Here is a 24,848-nt window from a genome sequence, read left to right as displayed (position 1 = left end):
TTAAATGGCTTCAACATTTGTTCATTATGCTTTGGCGTTGTGAGCAGTTGTTTGTGTTCTGCTGATAGCAGCTTTCACTGAAAACCACAATTTAGAATGTTTAAAATGTTCTGGTGTGCGATACTTGAAGTTGTAATTGACATTTTTAAAGCCATCAGTAAAATCTAGTATGGCAGGTGAAGTTTTTGTAGCTGTGAAGTCTACACACACTGCTTCCCCCTGCTTTTGTTGTGACTTGTGACCTTTACTGAGCACTGTATAGCTGGAGGTCACGGATACATCACACCATTGATCTGTGACTACTCCACTGATCCTGCTTTAGATTCTTTTCTGCCTTTCCATATCAGTCATCACTGGGACTGGGGAGAAGGGTTATCAGTGAAAACACAGTAGAGAAGGGGAAACTTTTGGGGACAGGGAGGCATTTGGCAGCACTCCAGCTGTGAGCACCCTCTTGAACATCGCCCAGGGCTGCAGTTGGGAAGAAGCTGAAGGCACCAACAGACCTGCTGCCCAGTACCCATGGCAGAAACCTTCACCATCCACAGCCCTGTAGTCATGCTTCAGCCCATCAGAAATTACTGTGAAGTAGAATCATGTCCTCAGGGTGCTTCATTGTAGTTTTGAAATCTTGTCAACCTTTTCTGTTTCCATCTGGGGAAAAGGAGTAAGGCAGCAAGTAAATGTAAATTTTGACGTATTTTCACTTACCTAGTCCCATTTTGGCTGGAAATAGGCCAAACTTAGCCCTTTTGAACCTCCTTTTGTTAGAATATCCATGGGCTTTTTTTTAAATACCCACCATTCTTCCTGGCTCTGAAATTAAAACACAAAACATTATTTTTTTAACTTTTTTTTTCATTTCATACACACAATTGTGAAACTTCATATGTTTGTCAGGAGAAAAAGAGGCAACAGTCTTGGTATTCAGAACTAATGATAACATTTCTCCTTTTAGCTTTTATTCCATGCAAGGATGTCAATTTACTGACTTACTGTGGTGCATTTTGAAGGAGTTGTTACATATTCTGAAAAGACCAAAGTGACTGAAGTCAAATGTGGGAAGTCGTACAAGAAGAAGGAGAGTTCTTTATTGATTTTTTTGGAAAGAGTTGCTTTTTAAGAGGAGACAAAAGGTACCTCAGTTCCCATCTGTACCATAATAACAACTCTGAGACTTGTATTTCAGCCTTTTCTGAGGAAATAGGTAGAGGATATTTGCATATAACTGTTCCTTGGAAGGGGGAAGCTCCCTCAAGGATATTCATATCAATATCGGTCAGACTGAAAGTTATACAATTCTCCTTTATGCCCTTACGTGGAAAAAACCCCCAACCAAACCAAACAAACACAAAACCAAGCTCTGATTTAGCTAGATGCAGGGAAAAATAATTCATGTGCCCCTAGTGAGAGGTTGATGGGGACACTTGAATTTGTCAGGCGCTTCTTTCCAACAGAGGTGGAAAGTTTTGAATGCTGGCACATCGGAGGTCATTTTCCGTATATTTTCAGCTCTTCAGTGTAGCCAAAAGGGACAGAACAAGTAAATTTGACTTAAAGACCTTTAAATAATGCCCTTTAAATGCTAGTTCTTGATGCACAAAATTGAACTTGCAGTTCCAGGCAAGGTGTTTTTGCAAAGGGTACCTCCATCCACTTCACATCTTGCAAGCAAACAGAGCACAAAATAACTTTGTTCCACTCCTGCTACAGCTCTCTGTTCCAAACCAGTCCATTTTCTAGGTCGGGGAGACACAGAATGTAGCAGCTGCAGTTAATTGTTCGATTAATCCTACATTTATTATTTTCTTACTCAGTTTTGAAGATATACTGAATTATAAACACTTTCAAAGCCAGGTGCCCTTTCTCTAGGCCAATAATTCAATCTTTTGAATTAGTATTAATTAACTAAAGAGGAGGAGGAGGATATTACATGGCTATTGACACATCCAAATTAGGTTCAGCTGTTCTTCTGTAAGCTCAGCTTTAGCATTTAGAATATACAGAATTTAGAATAAGTATTCATTATTTGAATTTCATCTTCAAAGTGGCATGAAAAAGTACTGCTTGTTCCCCAAACCAGTACATTCTTCCATAAGCACAGAAAAACAACAAAACACACATAGAAATTCTGAATAACTTAGGAGCCCACTCTGTAATGACTAACAGCATCTTGCAGGAGGCAAAAATGAGAAGAGTTTTGCCCTGTTTTTCCAGAGAAAGAAATTGGTATACCTGTAGTAATGAAATATGGGTTTATTTCTTGGAACTAACTGGTCTTCTGTTAAGTACGATAAAATAGTCATTATAAATTGAAAATTTTTTTTTCAATTTTTTTGTAATACAGGGTAATAAAAATGTTGCCCAGAGATGCTGCAGCTGCCCCACCCTTGGAGTGTTCAAGGCCAGGCCGGATGGGTCTTCGAGTGACCTGGTCTCGTGGACGGTGTCCCTGCCCATGGCAGGGGCATTGGAATGAGATGATCTTTATGGTCCCTTCCAACCCAAACCACTCGGATTCTATGTTACCACTGGGGTAGCACAGTGCTTTTTTACATTCTACACTGAGCCGTTTGTCTGCCTTTTGGCCCCTCTATTTCCACCGCAAAAGGCAAAAAAAGTTTCCAGATTGTGAATACCTTCTTAATACTTCTTAAACCCATCGCAGCCTTTACATGTAAGGGTCACATTCAGTTGCAGATAAAGGAAGAAGTTGAAAGAGGCTGTGCTCTGACCTCAGCTTCACAGCTGCAATTGTTTGAACAGCAGATTAATGTGAAGGAAAACCAGCTACTATATCATCAAGTTGGAAAAATAGTAATCCATGCAGCAAAAATTAGCTGCAACTTGCCAACTTGTAAAGAGATATGTACCTGCTCTAGCACCTACACACAAGCAAATGTTGCATGAACATAAGATGCCTGGAAACCAAACAGCCAAATCCCATCACTGTTTATGTGCATTAAGATGGTTCATTTATTTTCATATTATTACTCAAAAGATTTAGTTAGCTTTTATTCCAGCCCCCCCCCAAAAAAAAATCGTTAGCATCCTGCAACTCCTCCTATAAATCATAGCCTAATCTAGAAAAGCTGAGAGTCACCTTCCCCTTCAGAAGGGATGTTTAGCACTGAGAAAACTTGTGGTTTTGTCACCTCTAATAAGCTTGAACTTCAAGTTCTGAAGCAGAACAGGAACATAGAAACACTGCTTTTAGCCTTCCTTTACAAAATTTTTTACTTGAGTATAGAAGGAAATAAACAGGATATATATCTGCCCACTGACAGCTACAGGAAGCAACTTCTGTAAGACTGCTGCTTCACAGCAATCATTTCAGCATTTTCGTGCAACAAAAATTTTCATTTAAATTTGTGCAAGAAGTGATGTGTTTACTGCGCATTCTGATTTGAGTGCTGAGTTAGTTGGGTTATTTCCTCTGTTAGCTGTCTCTCCCCAGTCTCTGCCATCTGGTAGTCTCCATTAGTCCTAATTCCCCTCTCCCCGTCTCCCAGGTGACCTGTTGGTTGGAATGAGAATTTCTCCTTCACTGTCTCACATTGCAAAAGGGAAATAAAGCAGTGAAACTTCTGACACGTTTTCACTACTCCCAAAGGACAATCAGGTTTTCCTACAGTTGTATGCAGACAGTGAGCCACTATCTTCAAACTCAAAAAAAAATGAAGATCTGCTCCCAGGGCAGTGACCATACCAATAATTCATGACTTGGCAGCAAAGACATTGGCGGCCTGCCCTAGGTTGGTGGGTGCAGACCTGGAGACTGGTGGCACTGCCTGACTGACAACGGCTCGCTTCACTTCACACAAGCTGCAGCAGAAACATCCCCTGTGCTGCATCTGGCTGGATCCTCTGCCCCAACACATTTACAGCCTGCTGCATCTTCCTCCCTTCTGCAGATCCCCATTACAGAGGGAAAAGAGCCCTACCTAAAGGTTTGCGGATGCTTCAGTGGGATGGGGATGGATTTACCAAGGGAGGCTGCGTTCCATTGGTTTTGAACTTTCCCGCATGCCACCAGTAACAGAAATCAGGCCAAGTCACACGCAGAGGTGCCCACTCCAGTGCCACGGGGTGCTGATGTCTCTTATCCTGGGTCCATTGCCAACAGGAGCTCTTTGTTGTCTGGAGCAGAAGCTGCTGTCCCTTCACTGTGGCTGTACATGGTGCCTTTTCAGCACTGAGACTCAACTTCACAGCAGCAATCCCACCCCTTCTGTGCCTTTAAAAAACATACCATGTCCCAGCAAAGTGCTTTAGTGGTGCTGGGTTTTCCAGGGGATCACAGACTCCCAGAGAATGTGCTGGGCTGTATTGTACCACCAGGAGATCTTTGACTCTAATTGTCCTGTGTGCAGAAGGTGGGGATCTACATGGGCCATTTCTGGTCCCAGGCAGTGCAGGGGTCTTAATTCTGGCAAAACTTTTCTGTTACAACTTTTGTTGTAACTTTTTTAAGATGCTGGTATCTTTCTGGTACTCTCTAGATAATGTGCATCAGGTTGTTTTTCTTTTCAGGCGCCATTTGGAGAGGAAACTCTCAGATGGCTTGAGTTTCCCCAACACAGCCTGACTTGTTCCACATGCAATGTAGATGGAGCGTCAATTTAGGATGTTCTGCAGTGTCTGAGGTTATACTCCCCTCACTACTTAACTTTATTGCTTGAGCAGTATAAATGTTGTAGATTTGTGACATAGAAGCATCCGTGCCTCCAAAACTGTTTAGTCCATGCCCAACACAGAAAGAAGCTAGAAAGAGCGTGGCTGAAGAACAAACACACACTTTGCAATTGGAGAAATATAATATGAAAGCAGAGAGAATGGTGTGGTGAGTTGCCCTTGGGAAGTTCCTATTTCACAGTGACACTAATGTCATGTGGGATTTTTTGCAACTTTGAGGTGCATCTGCTTATGAGGTCAGACTGCAAAGTCCACTTGACTTGGACAGGCGGGGAATTGAAATGATTACACTCTACAAAGAATAACTGAAAGTAGATTTGCACATAAGTTATGTGGGTATACGGTAGTCAGAATGTTGTCATCTTAAAATCTGGTATCCTATGTCTTAATGTAAGTGTGAAGTAGAGTTTTTAACCTTTGTGATGATATAATTCACCTATTTGTAAAATTTCTGTGTTGGCATTAGATTGCACATGTGTTGCTGTTCCAAGGATAAATATAAAGCATCATCTGCCTCTAGACCAGTTCTACCTCAGGCAGCGTGACGCTCACAGCACCACAGCCAGGGAGAAAGGCTTTTGTTTGAGTTCTGGCAATTTGCTCTGCGTGGAGATGTAGATCCCACTGTGAGCTCTTGCTGTGCCAGCTCTGGAGTCTGGGGGGTGTACTCTATCTTCCACCACAAAACACTTCCCTTGGATCCTGTGTAGCTCTGGCCAAAGCACAGGGCGGCAGTTCCACAGCTCATGCTACAGTTGCTGTGTTTCCAGTTGAGTTCCTGTGATGTTGCCACTGCATCTGATTTTATTCCCACTCTTATGACAGGTGATATTTCTCTTAACCCTGTTCTTGAATCCTGTAATTACATGTTGGTGTACATTCTAGAAAAAAAACAAATTAAGTTTTAAGAAAAAGTGCTCTTTACGGGCTAAAAACTGACCTTCATTTAAAATCCCTTCATTTCATAGCCAAGTTTGTAGCTTCATTTTGGTTAGCATTTTGTTTGTTATGAGATTGGATTAGTCAGTGTTAGTGACATCTGCCTTGGCTTTACGGAGACGTCAGTGAATGATGTACAAAGGTAATTAACAATTCATTCATTAAGACATTTCCAATCTTAATTATTGGCAGAGATTTTGTTCTCATCTGCAGTTTGTTGTTGGATGTCAAAAGCATTGCAGTACATCACCCAACTGTTGATGAGTTATACTTCTTCAATATGTTCTTTAAAAAGTCAGAAAATCCAGTCCTGGGGTGTCCAGCAGATCATGTCCTCACACAGGGGCCCTGCCTGGCAATTAGACAGGGCTCGTTAACCTCCAGAGAGAGCACATTTGTGTCTGGAGCCTCTCTGTCCTTGTTTCCTTTATCTATTCAGTACTTTTTGCAAGAAAACTGTCCGTTCTCCGGTTTGGCAGGGGGTAGGTGTCCCTGTCTGGCAGATACCTCACCTGTGCGCTTTGCTTCTGTGCCATGAGGTGGCACTCCAGGCTCGCGCTGCGCTTCCTTCCCTCTGCTGCTGTCTCCTGAGGGCATTGCCAAGGAACAAAAGAATCAGGGTCTGGTTTTACTAATTTTGGGAGAGGAAATGCAGATAGAAAAAAACCTTTTATGAAAAATAGATAACCATTTGTAAAGCCAATTCCCTGCCAGTTACAAGAAAAGTTACACAAATTTTGAGAAAAGACATCACTGTGGAGTGTGTCTACAATCCAAGAATATGAAAAGGGAGGGGAAAAAAAATCTATTTTTCCCTGTGATAAAATACTGCAAAATGATAAATGAACAGCATATGAAACGGTGCATGGGAAAGTTGTAAAAAGTGCAGTCTGGCTACTTTGCAGCTCAGCAGATTTTAAGAGGATTCCTGTCTCTAAGATCTTATAAAATAAACCTGTCAGTGACAATCTGCATTGTCTGATTCTGTAGTAATGTGAGCAGTGACAACACACAGTCCTGATGGTCCTGATGGTGGAAACCCTATTTTCTCCTGTGTCTTCATGTCTTAGATGCAAAACAATAATAATAATAATAATAATAATCAGGGCTTAATATAGCTTTAACCTTTTTATTAACTCTCTGTTATCTGAACAATAAAAGAACAGAGAAAATAACAGAGAAAATCTGTGGCAGAGTTTAATTAAAACTTAGGTAGAAGCCATGCTGCTTTAAGGGAAATTCTAACTGCAACTCTTGCTTGAGATAACCATGCACTATAATTAACAAGTATTTGGGGAATGCAGAAAGGTTGTGACAAGATCACACACCAGGTAAAGGCCAATAACAGAAACGCTGAAATACTGATTTTTCATCTTTTACAAATCAAATAGAAAGATGGCAGCAGGTTGTTAGAGAGTTTTTGTTCTACTTTTGAAGATGGCAAGATTTTTCTGCAATAATAGCAAGTTTGTCATCAGAAAGAGCCCTGCAAACGTTGCTGTTAACCACGGGAGACAGCAGTGCTTGACAGCAGGAGCTGTGTCGCGCTAAATCAGAAAGGGCTTGAACCAAGCCCACAGACCCCATAATATCCCAGGAATCACTGTGTGTTGATCTCAGCATGGCCTGTCTTTATCTGAAATAATTTCTTCACTTTAAAGAGTGAGGCATTTCAACAAAAGAATCTCTTCTGTAGTTTCTCTCCTGTTCCTCCCTCCCTATTCATTGCTGGTGACAGCAGAGATGTTTCCACGACAACAAGCCATGCTATTGCCTCAGGTGACAAACTATAACTTCAATAAATAATCACTGAAAATAGCTTCAAACAATTAATTAGGTAATGGAAATGTTATTTTAATAGGGCTTAGATGCTTTGGAAGTAGTCTACAAACCAAATTCTGATCAAGAATTTGTCTACAATCAAAGCCAAAGCTGCCATCTGAAGGTCAGGATGGATATCACTGTCTGAATACTCTAAGAACCCTCTTTTTTATGAGAAAACCTTCAAGATCAAAACATATTCAAACGATGCAATGCAAAACAAGTCAATGGTGTTTTGTTTTGGGTTTTTTTTGGTGCTAAATTTTGTTCAAAGCATATACTGGCAGGAATTTACCAACTTCCTCACCAAAGGCAGCCTATGCTGCAGACAGATGATGAGCCCAGCAAATGGATTTGCAATAAATGGATTTTGCAGTTTTCTCTTTACAGAAGATGCTTTCCTAGAGTTATAAATGGATGATTCATAAATCTCTCCTAATGCTGCTTCTAGTTCAATTGATCTTTAATCGTTGTTTAAAATGTGAATCTCCATGGAGTGTTTCAATCCTATAGCCTGAAGTTTCTCCAGCCCAGGGCAGTAATTCTGTCTTGCAGCTTAGACATACATAGTCTTTAAGTGAAGATGGATACAGTGAGTACATGCATGTGCCTTATATCACAGTCCTCATATAGCATGGGCACTCTTTGGGACTGGTAGTTGTCCTGGCAGGATTTCTTTCTGGCTTTATTTATTAAATTAATTTTCTCCAGAATAGTGCATCTATGAAGCAAAAGCAAGAAAGACAAGGGCTGCCAGCTTTCCTGTCCCATTAAGTTTGTGGTTTGTACAAACACCTGCCTTTGCAGTGCCAGATGTGCTCCTTCTCCCCTCAGAGGCTGGTTATGGATTGTGGTTATGGATTAAGACCTACCTTTCTGTGCAGAAAACTTCCAATCTGTGGATGAGGGACTCTGCACTGCTTCTACTGTGTGTTCCTCTCAGGCAGCTCCCTTTGGAGGGATTAACAACAGCCCTTGTAGCTCCATTTGCAGTACAATGGGGTTTGTCCCGCTGTTGCCAGGTGCAATCACACAACTTGGATCAGGTCATTGAGAACAACGCAGAATGGAATAAAATCTGCACTAAATACTGGCAAGACACAAAGTTTTTGAGACAGAAAATGGTGATTTCTCTAAACCAACTTTTATAGGAGCCCTATTGTTTTTGTTGTAACTTTGTCAGGTCAAGGATGAAATCCAGGTTTGCTGCAGTCATGGTAAGAAAACCTCCCAACATCTGTTGTGTGTGGTGTCCACATAAAGTAGAGAGAGGCCCGGCTCCAGTCTGTACCTGGCACAAATCTTTGGAAGAAGAGAACTAAGAGAAAGGTGTATCTGAAGACTGAGAATTAAGGTGCTATGCTGGAAGGAAAAAGATGGGAATACTAAGCTGTACAAAACAGGGAATAGACACACCATGCCACCTCATGTCAAGTGATCACAGCCCTATTTCCTGATCACAGTGCCTATTTCACTCTGAGTTTTCATTGTGGAACTTCTTTATTTCCCTAGGAAACTCCTGAAGATCTTGCTTTGGTCCCATGGGGATGAGACCAATATACAAACCCTCAGGGTTTCTCTGCAAAAAGATGTCTTTCCTCCACTTCACTTCCTGCAAGAGAGCAAACGATATGGGTATGGGCCATGACAGCACCCTCTTGTGTATGCTGGAAAGGGAGAAGGTTAACTCTGGGTGCCTTTGGCAGGTGGGTGTGCACAAGGTAGCCACGTCCCTGGAATCACGGGAAGGGCTTTGTGTCCCGTACATGACAGTTACCTCTTTGTACTGGATTTTATAATTGAAGGTTTAAACAGTTAAACTGCTTTCTTAATGCATTGGTGGTTACTAAGAAACAATCTCTCCAATTCTGTGGATCTTCCACTTGAAATATAGTATATTGGCAAATAGAGCTTTCCTCTCTGACAGCTCAGGAGAGAGGGAGGTGACAGGGCCCTTACCCTTGTGCTGATGAGAAACTGCTCCTGTGGCCAGCTGAGGTGGCTGTGCTTGGCCCAGTGGTGGGAGTCACTGGGGGTTTTACCAGATTCTGGACACTGGGTGTGGCCCAAGGAAGAGGTTGAAGGGAGAACATGGAAAGTGATAGGATGTGGTGGAAGGAAAGGTAACACAGGGAGAACAGGCAACACAACAGGCTAGGGGTGGGGTGTGGAATAAGATCCTGTAGAGGAAGCAAGGGAAATCTTTCTGTCCCCTGCCTTGGATAGCTTCAGGCTTCAATTGTCCTTCCCAAGCAAGAATCATCTCTGGTCTTTTGTAATGAAAATTGGATCTCAGGAGAATCTAGTTTTGGGACAGGTTTGACAGCACCTTGGGTTTAAGCTGTGCAGAGAAGAGATTTCTTGCAGCTCTACAAAGTGATTAGGAGATACAGATTTAAAAGTAGCACTAGATTCCTCAACATTCATTAGCAATATTACAATAGCAGCTCAAAATAGCCAAATATTTTAAAAAGAAGCCTTGCAAAATGTGTGGAGGAAGGTGGTATAAAATAGTGCAGTTTATCTCTCATTTCATTCTAAAATAAGTCTTTACCTGCAAAGGTTGAAGAGAATATTTTGAACATATTGACAGAGTGCAATTGATGCAGCAACATCTATCTGGGTTTGCAGATCAATAGCTGTGAGAAACAGAGAGTGCAGCTGTTCATCTCAGAGAGGTGTTAGCAGAGATGTCAGAGGACGATAATTGAACGAACAATGTTCTCCTCCCCACCTCTTCCACAAGACAGTCAAAGAAGTGCATAAATTTACTGTGATCATTGTTTTCTGTATTGCAAACTGCAATGCCAGCATCTCTCCTATCTGAGGGAAACCTCTGCTTCTTTCTGCATCTTCCCTGTAAAGTGAGAAGGAGCCCAGTCTAGAACACCTGGTAGGACTGTTGGGGGTGTTCAAGCCTTGCCAAGGAGAAATGAAAGCAAGAACCTGCTAAGGCTGAGGTGCTGGCACAAGTTATTGACAGTTGGGTCTCACTCTGGTGTCTTGCTTGGGTACCATTTACGTTACAGGTAAAGAATGAAGGAATATCAAACTCCTTTTCTCCCAATCTGACACCTTAATTCCAACTTCAATTACTTACTTTTTATAATTTGTAATGAGTTTTTTTCCCCCAGAGTTATTCTGTTCCTCCTATTCAATAAATGATGATGAAGCCACAGAAAGTGATGGGGTTTCTGGGGTTCTCTGAGCTAAGTGCTTCTCTCCCTAGAGCACAGGCACATTGCCATATTCACGTAACCTAGTGCCAGCTGAAGAATTTGGCCCTATATTTAATCTGCTTGAGAACCCATTGAAACATCCTGGATCAGGCTTTTGCATGAGACATACACATATGATTAACACTAGTTTTAAACCAAGAAGTGGCTGTCCAGAAAACCACCCTGTATACTTTGATAGAGTCACTGTTGTAGGGTTTATTCATTTTAGCAGCCATGTCATAAAAAGAATGTATAGCTTCACTGTGATAATTAAAATAATTGCTTAATGGAATTGTTGGTTTAAGGATCTTGTCCTGCTCATTGAGAGTCTCCACTTGGCAAATGGCAAGACAAGTAATAAGTGAACTTTGCCTGGCTGATCCATATTCATGGCAGCTTATATAGCTGAGGGAACTGAGCTAAAAGTTTACTCAGTCCACGTGAAATGCTTTGTATCATGGGCCAGATTTAGGATCTACAACTGCCTAAAGAGTTGTGCTCACTTTTACACGAGTAAAAGTTTGATCCTTATCCAAAGACAGTGAGAAGGAAAAGAAAGTTTCATTTCTAAGAAATGTGTTTTTCATGGTGACCTCTGAGTGCAAACCTTTCTAGAATGCAGGGTGAACTGGCCTCTACAGAATATCCAGACTGTTCCATGGCTTCACAAAGCCTAAGAAACACTACCTGTCCCTACAAAATTAGGCCCACTCCAGTAATCCTGGTTCTGCCACATGAGCAAGGTAAGCAAATTCATGCTCTAATTTTAGATGTAATACAATCTGCTGAGAAGACTGCAAATGGAAAAGAGCTCCTATTGGGAGTGGGAGAAAATTGATGACAACAAGGTTACTAAAAACTGGATATAAGGGCAAACAATCCTTATACTTGCCCTCTCATCAGGGTCAACCAAAGGCTCCAACTGAAGGCTCCAAAGGACTTAACTCTGCCTGAAAGCAAGACAACATGCTGGCTGCAAACCAGAGCAGGTGGCTCGTGCCAGTATCTCCCCCCAGACCACAAAGGGTTAAACTGCTGTATGTAGCTACTAAGTATGCGTGTGAAAATTTCAAAAGCATGAGAGTCAGCCATCTGGCTTCTGCTCCTACTGGGTATTTGGGGATGAAAAGGGAACCTGGAAAGGTAAATAGTGTATTGCTTGATGTGTTGATTTTCATCTCAGATTTCTCTCTTCAGTGCCTAGTCATATTTGTCCATCTAAATGAGTGGGATTGACTGTGTCTTCCCAAAAAAGGGCAAAAAAATTAGCATGTAAGCTCTGGGAGAGCTGTGCAAAGCCACACACTTGCCTCATGTAACAGCTGAGGCAAATTTATTCTGGTCTGCAGAAAAAGGCCTCAGCCTCTCAGTGTCTAACTCGTGTACTGATGGTGAGCGGGTTTACACTCCTGGAGCACCATGCTGGACAGGCAGGCAGGGTCAGCTCTCTTGGACTGAGAGTCCAGAGAGCCACCCCAGACCTGGGGCAAGCATCATGACCACCAGGGAGGCTCACGCATCAGCTTGGACTGGGAAGGGAATGCTTTCCTAGCTTTAGGTGTGTGTGCCAAGCCAGCATTTGTCTTTTTATTTTATTATTTTGTTTTATTTTACCCTGTGCAAAGAGTGGTGGGGGGGAAGTGGGATGCTGCTCTGCTGGTAGCAGTCTGGTTTGTCACTGGGCCAGTATCTGTCTCATCTGGGAGGCCAGGCCTCGACACACCCCAGACCTGCCCCCACAATCTGCTGTGCTGGAAGGTCTCCAATGTGGCCAGTGATGACACTAATGCCAATTTCTTACCCTGTGATTTTGTGTGTCAATCCACACTGCACACGTGTCTTATTCCATCTGTAGGAGACTGAGACTCAAGTCTCTTAAAGTCTAGCTTGGGCTATGAGCAGAACAAGCAGCTGGCCCAAGGACTGAGCCCAGAGTGTATCTCCAGCTGTGCACACTCTCCATCACGCTACACCCCTGATCCAACTCCTGGCATTGTGTTTACTTCTCTACCTGCCACAACACTTGAGGTTCCCATAGTAGGTTGCCCTTTAAGTCCTGATCCCTAACTCTTCCTCCTTCATAAAAGGAGCTAAACAACTCTTTCTTGCCTAGCTTAAAAATAAGCTGTGCCTTGAAGTCATCTATTTATGCCTTTTTTGGTTGTAGTTTTATTGAAAAAGCTGGTATTAACATATTTATATTTTTATTCAACAACAATTAGCTAACTTGTGCAACACAAAAAATGCAGCCATGAACAACAGCTTTCAAAACAATCAGATTTACCAACTTTACCATCACTTACTCTACGCCACTGAAAGCTCAAACTAAAAAGAGAAAGAAAGTTGGAAACGTTCACAATGACGATGTTAACTTTCCATACATTCAAGAAACCAGGAAACCGATCTGCAGCAGTGATGTCAAAGACAGGAACGGAATACTGGTCTTTGAAAGGTTTCTATTTATTTCCTCTATAATCACTTAATGGTATTTTGGTTGGGTATTTAATTAGTTTTATAAAGCTCCAAAGATATATTTCTTTATTTAATTTTAACATGTTCTTTTTGGTACCCAAAGCTGTAACAGAGTAAGGTACTTCAAATTAAAAACAAAAAATCGTTGCATTAAGATCTGCTTTATAATAAGTTATCTATAGACTCTTACTTCAGACTGTTAAAAGCTAAATATATGTTTTACAGTATCTCTAGCTGTAAATGCCAATATGAGCTGACAGCAATTTTTTTTCTTTTTGAGCTGCAAAGGTTAATGGAGGGGGCCAAAAGTCAAAGAAATTGTATGACACCCTTGAAGCAGTAGTTTGGCATTAACAAGTTTTCTATACAATTTACCACATTCTTAAACCTTTTTACAAGGAAAAAAAAAAAAGGAAAAGGCAATTTTGTTAAATTTCGTTAGAATAAGTATGTACATATACTGTCCATGCCCACTACAGCACACAGTATTTTATAAACAAACATTCTTCGTTCCCTTCAGAATTACCCTACACATTTCATACCATATGTGTTTAGTGTGGCTGGAAACTGGTGCACATGCGTTTGTGCTTCTACACACAAAATATACAGCATTGATGTAGAAAACTTCAAACAGACAGATTTCAGGTGTTGTGTTGAGATGTCATATAAAAGCTGTAGAGTTTGGTTTTTTATTTCTTGTAAGCGGATTTTCACCCACCCTTCCCCCCAAACTGAAATATAAAAGCATGCAGATCCCTTCATCAGTACATTCTCCACTTACCAAGAAATCAGTGCATAATGGCTTAAAGACTTTTTTTTTTCTGAGGAGTTTTAATATGGGCAGATTAACAGGCCATGTGAGTTGTGCTCTTTTATTCACGGTTTGAGTAGAAACCCTTTTGGATCCTGAATTTTCTGCCAGAGCTATTGGGGGTGCAGCAGAACTTTCTTTTCCTGTATTAGAAGGGCTTCCAGCCCACTGCACCATCCCTGTATCATTCATGCATGCACTACATTGTGTGCACTTTCCTTTTCCACTTACATCACTAATCATTTTATAGCTGAGATAGATCTAACAGTATTTATGTGGGAGAAGGTTTTGTTTGGTTTGGATTTTTTGATTTTTCATGTTTCTCCAGGAATAATTTTGTCTCCCAACAGTGGACTCATTTAAAAGCATTAAAATTCTCCGAGCAGTGCTGCCTCTCACAGTATCATTCTTTTCACAGTTACAGATACCAGGCACTGCCTGTAACCCCCAAAGGCCAGGATTAACATAACCATTCCGCAATCAACAAATGAGGGACTTTACCCCAGTTACAGTGATGTAACTTTGTTCCCACTCAAGGTGGTTGTTGCCTTCACAGCACTTCTAGCCAAGGTTTCCAGAACTCCAACCCCCAAACTGTAGGATGGGTTTGTGTGTTAACTGCCAGGCTGTGTCTGACCAGACAGTCCCTCTGGAGTGGCAATGCCAAGTTTTTTAACAGTCCTCCACACAATGAAGACACTACTTACTGTTTTAAACAGAGTAAAGAGATCTACGGAGAATAAACTTCCTAACATAAGCTGGCTGAGTAACTATACCAGTCTGTAACTTACTCACTCGGGAAGGCAAAGCACAAAGTAATGTGATAAATAAATAAATAAATAAGAGGGCATTGTAAAGAAGGGATAGGTGAGATGGGGCAGCTTTTCACCAGCAGGGATTCTGCTTCCAGCTATAACTGTCATGAGGCCCCTCCAATGTGCCACATGCTCTAAAGGGATGTGGCTATTCATTCTCTCAAACAGGCTCGGCTTAGTTGACAGACAGGAAAACAGTACTGGAAAAAAAAAACAATCAAGAGATTGAGGCAAAAAGCTCTAACAATGTGGTAAATGCTGTGGCTGCAAAAGCAGGCAGGGCACCAGAACAGCACAATCCTGCAAACCACTGAGACCCTTGAAAGGACGGACGGGAGTTGAGGAGCCTCAGCTCTCCTCAGGAATGCTCCCAAAGTGAATAAATACCCCAGTTTGTTTAGAGGGATCGATACAGACCATAGTACTGGATTTGCAGCCGTGCCTTTTACTCATACTGTTGCAGTGATGGAAAATAGTTGGCTTGCCACCAATAATGATACAGGCTGAGGGATGAAAGGATGCAACCTACAAATCCCACCACAGAAGCCACAATTTTTGTGAAGATCACATCCCTCTACAACTCTCAAAAGGCTGGTTTGTAAATATAGAGGGATATTGATAAATCTAGTGCATTTCTGAGTTCACTTTATCCTGAAATATGTACAGATTGTTTGTCGCTGCTATAGCAATGATGTTCTCAGTTGGGTGCCATGCTGTGTGCAAGATCTTCTTAGTAAAGTCCAAACTATCAACACTGATGTCATCTTTCCTCCGTTTGCCTCCAACGCAGACTCTCCGGGGCTTAAGAATAGCTCGTGGTTTACTGCTCTCTCGGGAAGCCTCCAAGGTAACATCCCTCTTTGTATTTCGGTCAAACATTCGAAAAAAGTTGTTATATGCACCTGTCATTATCACACTGGAGAGAGAAAGAAAGAGAGCAAAAACAAAGACAGTTAAACAGCAGCTGGTGGGAAGCCTACTAACGTGACTCGATCAGGATAGCTGAGTTTAGCCTTAAGCTAAGTTGTCTTCTGGTTTCAGATGGGAAAGAATAATAAAAAAAGGAGGTTCCTCAGTATGTCCCAAAATGGTTTTCTTCTACCAATGTCTTCCCCTTCCAATTTATTACAGTTACAGTTACCCCAAAACATGCATCCCGAAGCATGCACAAATGTAAGGACCCTGACATCAAGAGACTGACTTCACAAGATAATAAAAGCAATATTCTTTTATTTATGTTATTTTTAATTACCCTCCAGTTTTTTATGAGCACTTAAGGATCATAAACTTCAGGCTTTCTTCTTTCTCCAGAGCTTTACCTTCAATGACAGCTCAGTTTAATTCCAGAAACAGTCTAAAAGTCTAAAAAATTTTTCCAAGTATTTCAAACCTTTTCATACAACAGTAAGATTTAGTACATAACTATATACTTTAACAAATATTTTGAAGAAAGGTGTTTTGTAAGGTTCTGAAAAATCATACCGAATTCTTTCCAGAATAAACCCTTTTCCTTCCTGAAGCCATAAACCTTGCAAGTCCAGACACCATTAAAATTTGAATCTACAATGCTTCATAGAAATAAACACATTAATAAACAGGATTCGGTCATCTCTTGTATGAAGTTTGAATGAAACATCAAGTCAGGATATATTTCTGGGTCTGGGAAAAAGAGACAGAAAACATACCTCGATCTGTATAAAAATTACCCCATTAATCAGCTTGTAGTTTGAAATAATGGATTGCCAGTTGCTTCATTCCCCTAGTCCCTAGGGGAGGATATTTTGTCACTATCTTTAATGAATTCAGGATTTCATCCATGGCCCTCAGGTTATTGGATTAGCATAATCATGAGTTTCAGAGCCTTGTTCGAAAGCTCATCCCCTGTGAACTTTTTCCATATGAGAAGCCAGGGCCATGCTCTACTCTTCTGTTTCAGCCCCAAATAGGGTGTTTTTCTTCTGAATTTCCTTTCTGTAAGAGGGAATCCACCCCAAATGGTCAGGTCTCCACAGGAAAAGCTGTACAGTTTTAAGACTCAGGTAATCAGGAATTATTTGCCTTTCTAGTTGAGCCCAACAGAACATATTTCACATGCTTTGCTTTAATAAACTCACCTCATCTCAAATGACAGCTGCTTTAGCACTTTGCTGTTGGAGGGAATCTGTATGGAGCAGCAGACTAGCCAGGGAACCATGGCACATGGGAGAATATGGGAGAATTTGAAGGCATAAACCACACTCTCCACCACACAGACACTCACTGGCTGATTAGATTACGCACTCCTGGATTCAGGAGCTGTCTTACCCTTCATGCACAGCCTCGAGCCAGTGCTGCCTTGATCTCATTTGGGGCCATTAGGAGTGACTGTAATACAAATGAGTAATACACAGGGAAAGTCACAAATGTGAGCTGTGCATCTCACTGCTCCTGCACTGCAGCTGGTGACTGACAGCAGCTCAGAGCTGCTGTAGGGTAATGAGAGCAGGTGAGCTGGGTGTGGGTGCTGTGAATCACTAGCAGAGTGCCAGCTCCAGCCTGCTTCCACATTTGGTGATGGCACACTGGAGTTTGATGACAGCTGATACCGCACTGAGCTTTGTGCAGCTGCTGAAGTGCCAAAGGAAACTGCTGCAAATTAGATGGGGTAGCAGAGAGACCCAGCACACGCTGCCCTCAACAACAGCTCACCTATAGCCTTGGTCCCGTGGAGAGGGGCTGTTCTCCTGAGGTCTGCAGGCAGCACAGTGTCAGCTGCTCTGCTGCTGAGACTGGGGATGCAGAGACACTTGTCGTACACAGCAGCATCCAGCCCTGGCAGGGAGCTCCTCACTGCTCTCCCAGAGGAGTACCCACCCCAGGGTTGCCTGTAGAAAGGTTTCCCTTACCTTCCCCACCCTCAATGGCCTGGTACAATCCTGCTTAGCAAGGTGCAAGTTAACAACCTCACAGGCTAAAAAACAAGAGTCAGTGTGACAGATTGATAAAATATATCCCAGAAGCTGCAGAAAGCCTATTGATCAAGATTAGTGCCTATTTCAGAAATTGAATCAACAGCAGTAAATCAAATGTTTCACTCCTTCCAAATCACCGTGTCTTGTCATTACAGCTCCCACTGTAATGGTTATTTCATATCTCAGCACTCACATACACCATTTGTGATGCAAACAGCCCAGCTGTATATTTTCCCCCAGGCAAAATTTTGAAACAGGTTCATAATGCTGGGGCACCCTTGTGCCACAGGCTGAAGAGCTGTGGCTCCCAGGGGGATGAGGAGCACCCCTCCTGATGAATGTAGGAACTGTCAGGGAAACAGTTTTCATGCTGGCAGAGTACCAGTGCACCAAACGCAGAGAGAGATAGATGTTTGTTAAGGGGCTTATTTTTAGGAGATTTTACTTGCAGTAAAACTGCTTTTACAGTCCATTTGCTTTTTAATTTCTTGAACTCTCGCATATTTTTAAAAAGCTGCTTTTTTCAATTGGATTTACTGCAGTTATTTTTTTAACATATGTAGATGACTACTTTTCATGCTGGCCCTGTTTTTCTGCAGTTTAATGGCTCAGTAAAAAACAGCATTATGTAAATGAGAAAGTGCCCATTCTTGTTCAAGGTCACAAACACAGATGGATTATAACCTTACCTGCTGCTTAAAATAACAATAAAAGAGAGTGAGAACTAGATGTAAGCCTGCAATTTATTCCTGTTCAAGAAAATACAACGCACAATAATGCGGCATGGAGATTTTTTTTAATAAATATTAGAATATAAATTGTAGCTCAATATAGGAAGAGTCTGTTCTGTATTTCCAGACTCCGCTCTGCACAGCAGTTTAACGACAAAAGGTTTGCACAAAACCCTTGCAAGAGAGGCTGGTTCAAGAAACCAAAGCAAGCCCCTCACTCAAAAAACCCTCCATCACTTCACAGGTGTGTAAGGCAGCAGCCCTGAAAAGCTCTGTCTAACTACCTTTAATTTTACTTAGAAAGCAGGTTTACAAGTTCTGCTATACCTGCTCAGAGTACCATCATCTCAGACACCCACAGACTTCAGACACAGATCATGCTCCAGTGCACCCTGAGTGTACTTACAGCTCAGGCTGGAACAAAACTCCAGCCTGACTGCACCCTGCTCAATCACTACAGCTACAGGCAGCATGATTACAAAAAAAAAAAAAAAGGCCCAAAGTCTTCCATGTTATTTACTTTTTTTTTACAGAAGGTGAATGGGGAAAGTTAAAACACCAGTGCAGACCAATGCTACTATTATTAATTGACTTTTCTTCTCACCCCCTCCCTAGTAACCATTCTGTTCTCTTTCTCTCTTTCTTCATCTCCAATACTGAATCTGGCCTTTACCACACTTTCCAGACAGGTTTCTCTTTCCCCTTCTCTTCCTTCTTCCCTCTCCTTCCATTTCCAACTATTCTCCTCTACAATTAAAAAAAAAAAAAAGCCTTATCTGCTTCTCTCTTCCTTTTCTGCCCTCTCATGTCTCTGTTTTACTTCTGGAAGTCTCCCTGCTCACCCTTTCATGGTGATCTTCTGCTACCTCCAGTCTCACACACAACTTGCTCGGCTCTCAAGGTTTTTGGACTTGCATCCCTGCATTTTTTGGGCTAAAGGCTGGAGAAATAGCTGGTGGGTGTGTCTCCTCTCTCATCACATACAAATGACTGGTTCTTGTGCCCCTGAATCTGGCAAGAATTTGGTAGTGCAGGTTGTGACACCAGAGATGTCAGGATGCTGGGAGATCACAGGTCTAGGCTGGTCATCTACCAGCTTACCATAGGATGCAGGGAAAAAAGCATTGCTGGTTGTCTATTCTGCAGGAATTTTTATTCTTGACAAGAGCTGCAAGGAAGAGGTTTGCATACAACCAGGTCTGCAATCTGCTTTTCAGCTGGGCAATAACAACACAGACCTTGATGAGCTTTCAGCAAATCCCCAGGAACTAAAGCCCATTTGGGCTGGAGAGGTAGTTTCAAAATTAGCAGAACATTAACTGTACAGCTCCCATTCAGTTCAGGTTTCTTCACCCTGTGCCATGCTGATCTAGTAGCCAGCAAAAGTTCAGGTAAGGTGGTTTCTCCTAAAAGTCAATTTTTAATCTGTAAAATTGTCTGGAGCAAAGGATTTGAGAAGAAAATTAGTATCATTTGTACTACACTACAATGAGATCTTCCACAGCATTTTTTAGGCAATGAGATTTCATCAAACATGCCAGTCACTAAGAATTGGCATAGCTCTGTCTTTCTCAGATCTGTTATTCTCATACTTCAAGCCAACCTCTTAAATGTCATCCATGTTGCAGCCATCCTTGCAAACAACAGTCTTTGTCAAAACTGCTCTATTCAGCTGGATTGTCGGGGTTTGTCCTCAAGCTCTGGTGACATCACCTGGAATTAAGGCTTGCTTAAAAACCAAACCATTACTTGTTTCACCTTGTTTTGTGTTCGTTTTCCTGTTTGTTTGTTTTTTAAAGACTCTTTGATAACAACTTTTGGGCTCCAGATTAGTCTTCCTAGATGCATAGAAATTTTTATTCTACACAGATTTTTACTGGCTGGAGAAATTCAGTTCCTGTCATAGTTCCTCTTCTTCACTCTTGTTCAAGAGACCATGGACAGAGGGTGTGATAGGACTAAGGCTGGGCAGGGCTTCAAGGACCAGCACACACCAGGCTTAAGGATGACAGAAAAACTAAAACAGTCCCCCTCACTGTAGATGTGGCAGCAGAACATCATTCCCTGAGGCAGGAGAGGCAGGGCTTGGACTTCAAGCAGGTGTGAGGGGAGGAGACTCAGAGAGCAGCAAAAGAGTCTCTCAAAGCATCCAGCGTGAAAAGGGACCATTTCTTTGACCTGAAACTGTCTCCCAATTATATTGTGAGCCCCTAAATTTGCAAGATTTCACTACCACGTGTACCAGTGCAGAACAGCACATCTGCAACCTCCTAGGATTGACATGCAAGGTCCACCATATCTGGTTTCACAACAAGCTGACCTAACAAGAAAAACAGATTGGTTCCAGGAAAACTCTTCAAAAACATTCTTCATAGGAATAAAAAATGATATTTATTATAACAAAGGGAAAGGAGGAAGCACTGTTCTAAGAAATCAGGACCTGCTGACATATTGGGGAATTTTCCTTTATGCTCTGCTGTGTGAAGCCACTGACTCCCCATCACAAAGAAGGAACTTATTTAAACCTCCTGGGGAGTATACAGATGGAAAAACTTGAGACACCAGATTCAGGGTTGTGGCACTCTGATACAGCTGGCTAGCATAAGACTGGGAATAAGAATAAGGGATCCCCAAGTGCTTCCAAGCTAATATTTGACATGCTGAGCCTTGAGAACAAAATGATGTCTTCTAGCTCTCCAGCATGGAGTGTGCTGCCAGACAGGAATAGACTTTTAAAACTCATCCAATGCGATCTGCTAATTCTGCCTGATTAGAGTGAAGGCTGACGGGTATTCAGGGGAATGAATGACAGTTCAGTAGGAAAGGACTGACTGAACAGTTGTATGTGACTTCACTCATTTGCTTACAGCATATCACTTATCGTGACGGTATTCAGAAGTCTGCCTGGAAGGGTCCCATACACCCATTCATTTGAAATCTTAAAAAAAAATAATATTAACTAAGGTATTTACTTACTACCATGTAGAATTACTAATTTTTTTGCCTTTACTGGTTTCTTTGCCTCACAAACAGCTACAAAAGGGAGCTAATTTTTAAGGTAAAACTGAAAACTGTTGACAGTGGGAAGAAAACAGTGTCTTGGGGGTCGTTATTAAAAGACTTGGCTTTGGACATGAATGGAAAACATAAATTAAATTGCTGTATAAATAAAGCTCACATATTCTACATAATCATGTAATGGTATATACAACAAAGATAGCATGATTTTAGTGTAATATACTCAATTACAGATAATACCTGCTCATCTTGTTGAATTAGTGTACGACCCCTGCTTGGCTCCCTCCCCTGACCACCGTTGTAGCCAAAGTACACAGTGATTAATGTGGCCTTCAGCAAATGAGATCGGCTCTGTCTGATTGTATTAGTTCCTGCTCATTGGAGTAACTGAGCATCAATCACGTTCTAATCAGAGCTCACGTATGCTGATTTTTTTTGAGAACGGCCTCACCATCAGGTTCTATCATAGCCTAGATTAACTCCTTAGTAATGACAAAAATTAATAAAAAGTATTTTCACCAAAATAATAAACACGCTTTCATTTTTAACTGAACAATCCTGTCACTTTAAGTTGTTGCTGTAGCTTTAAAGATAAAAATATGTTTATAAAAATAATAACTGCAGTTATTGCTGTTATGTAGACGGATTAATAATATAAATACTGCAGCATCTCTTAAAAGTACCACTGTTACTACATATTGCTTATCTTTAGCAGTAGTCCTTTTTAAAAAAATAAATACCAAAAGGATCAAATTAAGTGACCTTAATATTCAAATGAACTGTTCTTTAAGAGATACTGGTACCTAAATGTTATTTAAATGATGATCCACCAAGAAGAAATTATCCTTGTAGCGTGTAGTAATACAACACTTGTCATACACAGAAGCAAGGAGCTCAGAAGAGTGCATGTTCATCAAAAGATGGACATCAGTTCTGATACATTTGACTCTTAAAAAGAAACAACTAAATTAAAGAGAACCCTTATCTTTTGTCAAATGTTGCCAGCTCCTGTACTCAAGAGTTTCTTATAATCAAGGGCAGCACACTGTGGTTTAGTGACAGATTTGGTAATTGTGCATGACTAATAATGCCTCAGTGTCCAGGCAGTAGAATAAATGAAGCCCTCACAATCTAATGTTCCCACTTAATAATTACCTTCTGCATTGATCTTTCTGATCTGTCAAGTAGGAATGAAAATATTAAGCTCACTTTAAATCCTGATATTGAATAAGAATTCTATTATTACCAAGCAACTATCTAGAGAGTGGTCTTACTGCAGTAATGAGGATGGCAGCACTTCATTTGACCAGAGGAGAATGACTCTGGGCCTGGGAACCAGTGGCTGTCCATCCTATACAATGCACTCAGAATTCCCATCAAGGATAAGCAAAATGGTTTGAAAAGACCTGAAAAGTCCTGGATCTCTGTCGAAGTCTCACAGTATCTACATGACTTGATTGCGCTGTTGTTCTGTGCCAGATTTAGGCGGGGATCAGCACTATCTGTACTTCCAAGAAATGCTTTAAATTTTGTATTTCTAGTAGGACCAAACTCACGCAGCAACCAGGCTACTGAGAAAACCCTCTGCTAAAACATCCATTCATGCATGGGTTTGGGAGCTTCAGAGAAAAGCCTCAAAACCTGGATCTTCCTCTAAAACTTCTGTGAATCATTCCCACTTCCTGACCACACCAAAGCCATTTTCACAACAGCTGGTGCTGAAGTTGTAGTGGGAGCAATTTGGGAAGCAGTTTGCTCAGTGTGGTCCACCTTCGTAATTTTAAATGGCCAGCATTTTGTATCACAGGGGGAACTCAATGTCAGAAAACACATTAGTCTGGCATGTAGACAACAGAGATAATGGAATAATATTTTTTCATTTGCATAATACATGATACAAGGTAAAAGTTTCATTTCTTAAAAAAGACAGAATCTTTCCATTGGGCAGGTAAAGGAACTGAGCAAAAGAGAGTGGTCTAAAGAGAAGATGTCCCTTGTTCAGTGTATGGCATAACACTTTATCTGCACTTGTGGAACACAGGACTGGAAGAGATCTTGTTCTGTACTTCCAAGTTCAGACACTTGTAATTTTAACCAAAGTCACATATAACTGCTTTCACAAATTTCCTGAGCACCATCATCAAAACCATTGGGTTTCTCATATCTCCACCACTCAGGATGGGAAGACAGCTCCACACTGTGACTTTTTGGACAGGTATGAACTACCTCTAATTTCCAGGTTATAATTATCCTCTTGACACTCAAAACCTATTCGCTGTTCTGTCATTGTCGTTCTCATTTATCTTAGCTAGATCCTCCTTCCTCCCTATGTATACCTCCCTGATATACTTACTAGAAGCAAGTATAATCTTGGCTTCTCTTTTGCTAAGCTGATAAAAACCAAAGTCCTGGCCTCTCCTCTCTTTGGAGCAGCTGTCCATTTGCTCAATTATTTCATCCACCCTAGAGACAAGGGACAAGAAATGTGTAAATGCAGTCTAAAGGTCTTTGAATAAGAGCCCAACATAATGTCACCACTACTTCTTTCTCTGCTGGATATCCCAGTCTTGCCCATTCAAGGATCATATTTGCTTTTTTCACAGCTGCCCCACACTCTGTTTCACAGTCCTTGCCCAGTCCAGGGGGGGCAGGCCTGCTTCAATATGAGACAGACTGTTTTTCTCTTTCCCAAATGAGAGGCTAAGTGAGCTGAAGGAGCAGCTCCAGGCCCAGTGCCAAACTTCTGCCTCTTGGCTCCTAGCTCTGCTGAACCAGGAGCCACTGTGTGTCATTCAGCACTGGCTTCTGTGCTCTCGTTGTAGACTGCTAACCCCTTCCACAGTCACCTAGCGTATGAATGTCCCTGGGAGTTGTTTCCAACTGATAAGATGAAGGCTTGTGTTCTTTTTTAACTAAAATCCTCACCTTTCATTTATACTCTTGGATTTTATCCATTTTTATTAACCCAGTCCTCTCAGCTCAGCTATTCCTGCACAATATTCCTACTCCACAAACTACTGTTACCATTTGCTAACATTATGGCATTAGCCCATTCCACCCTCACTCACACTCGCTGACTTGTGCCAGTATTTCTCATTAAAATATTCAACAAGATATTATGTCCAAGATAAAAACACGGATCTCTCCTTCACCACATAAGTAAAGAGGCTGCTCTGATGGAGGGAGGTATCAGAAGTGCCATTTGGCAGCAGTTTGCAGAGAATTAGTGGGTGCCTGTGACTGCCTTTCCTCACTCCCTGTTTCCAGTAAATGAACTCAGTTCTGAAGCAGCTCATGTGCAAATACAGGATCACACAAGTTTCTTTAGCGTGTTGGTGGGGTTGTGAGAGTTGGCATAATTCTTTTTAACTTGTGCA

At 41.5% G+C, this 24,848-nt stretch overlaps 1 protein-coding gene across 9 annotated transcripts in view; it reads right to left on the bottom strand.

Annotated features, from left to right (window-relative positions):
• Positions 1 to 12,818: 12,818 nt before the first annotated feature.
• The window catches only part of PPP2R2C (protein phosphatase 2 regulatory subunit Bgamma), a 193,481-nt gene continuing 181,451 nt past the window's right edge, over positions 12,819 to 24,848 (bottom strand). For all 9 annotated transcript variants that reach the window (XM_027686495.1, XM_027686496.1, XM_027686503.1 and 6 more), the window contains one exon: positions 12,819 to 15,687. In XM_027686495.1, coding sequence (XP_027542296.1) covers positions 15,396 to 15,687 — 292 coding nt within the window. In that variant the 3' untranslated portion in view covers positions 12,819 to 15,395. The remainder of the gene's footprint in view (positions 15,688 to 24,848) is intronic.

Source organism: Neopelma chrysocephalum, unplaced genomic scaffold, assembly GCF_003984885.1.
Source record: "Neopelma chrysocephalum unplaced genomic scaffold, ASM398488v2 Primary Assembly neopelma1_71, whole genome shotgun sequence".
Lineage (NCBI taxonomy): Eukaryota > Metazoa > Chordata > Aves > Passeriformes > Pipridae > Neopelma > Neopelma chrysocephalum.
The sequence above is the reverse complement of the archived record's forward strand: the minus strand, read 5'-3'. Positions and strand labels throughout refer to the sequence as shown.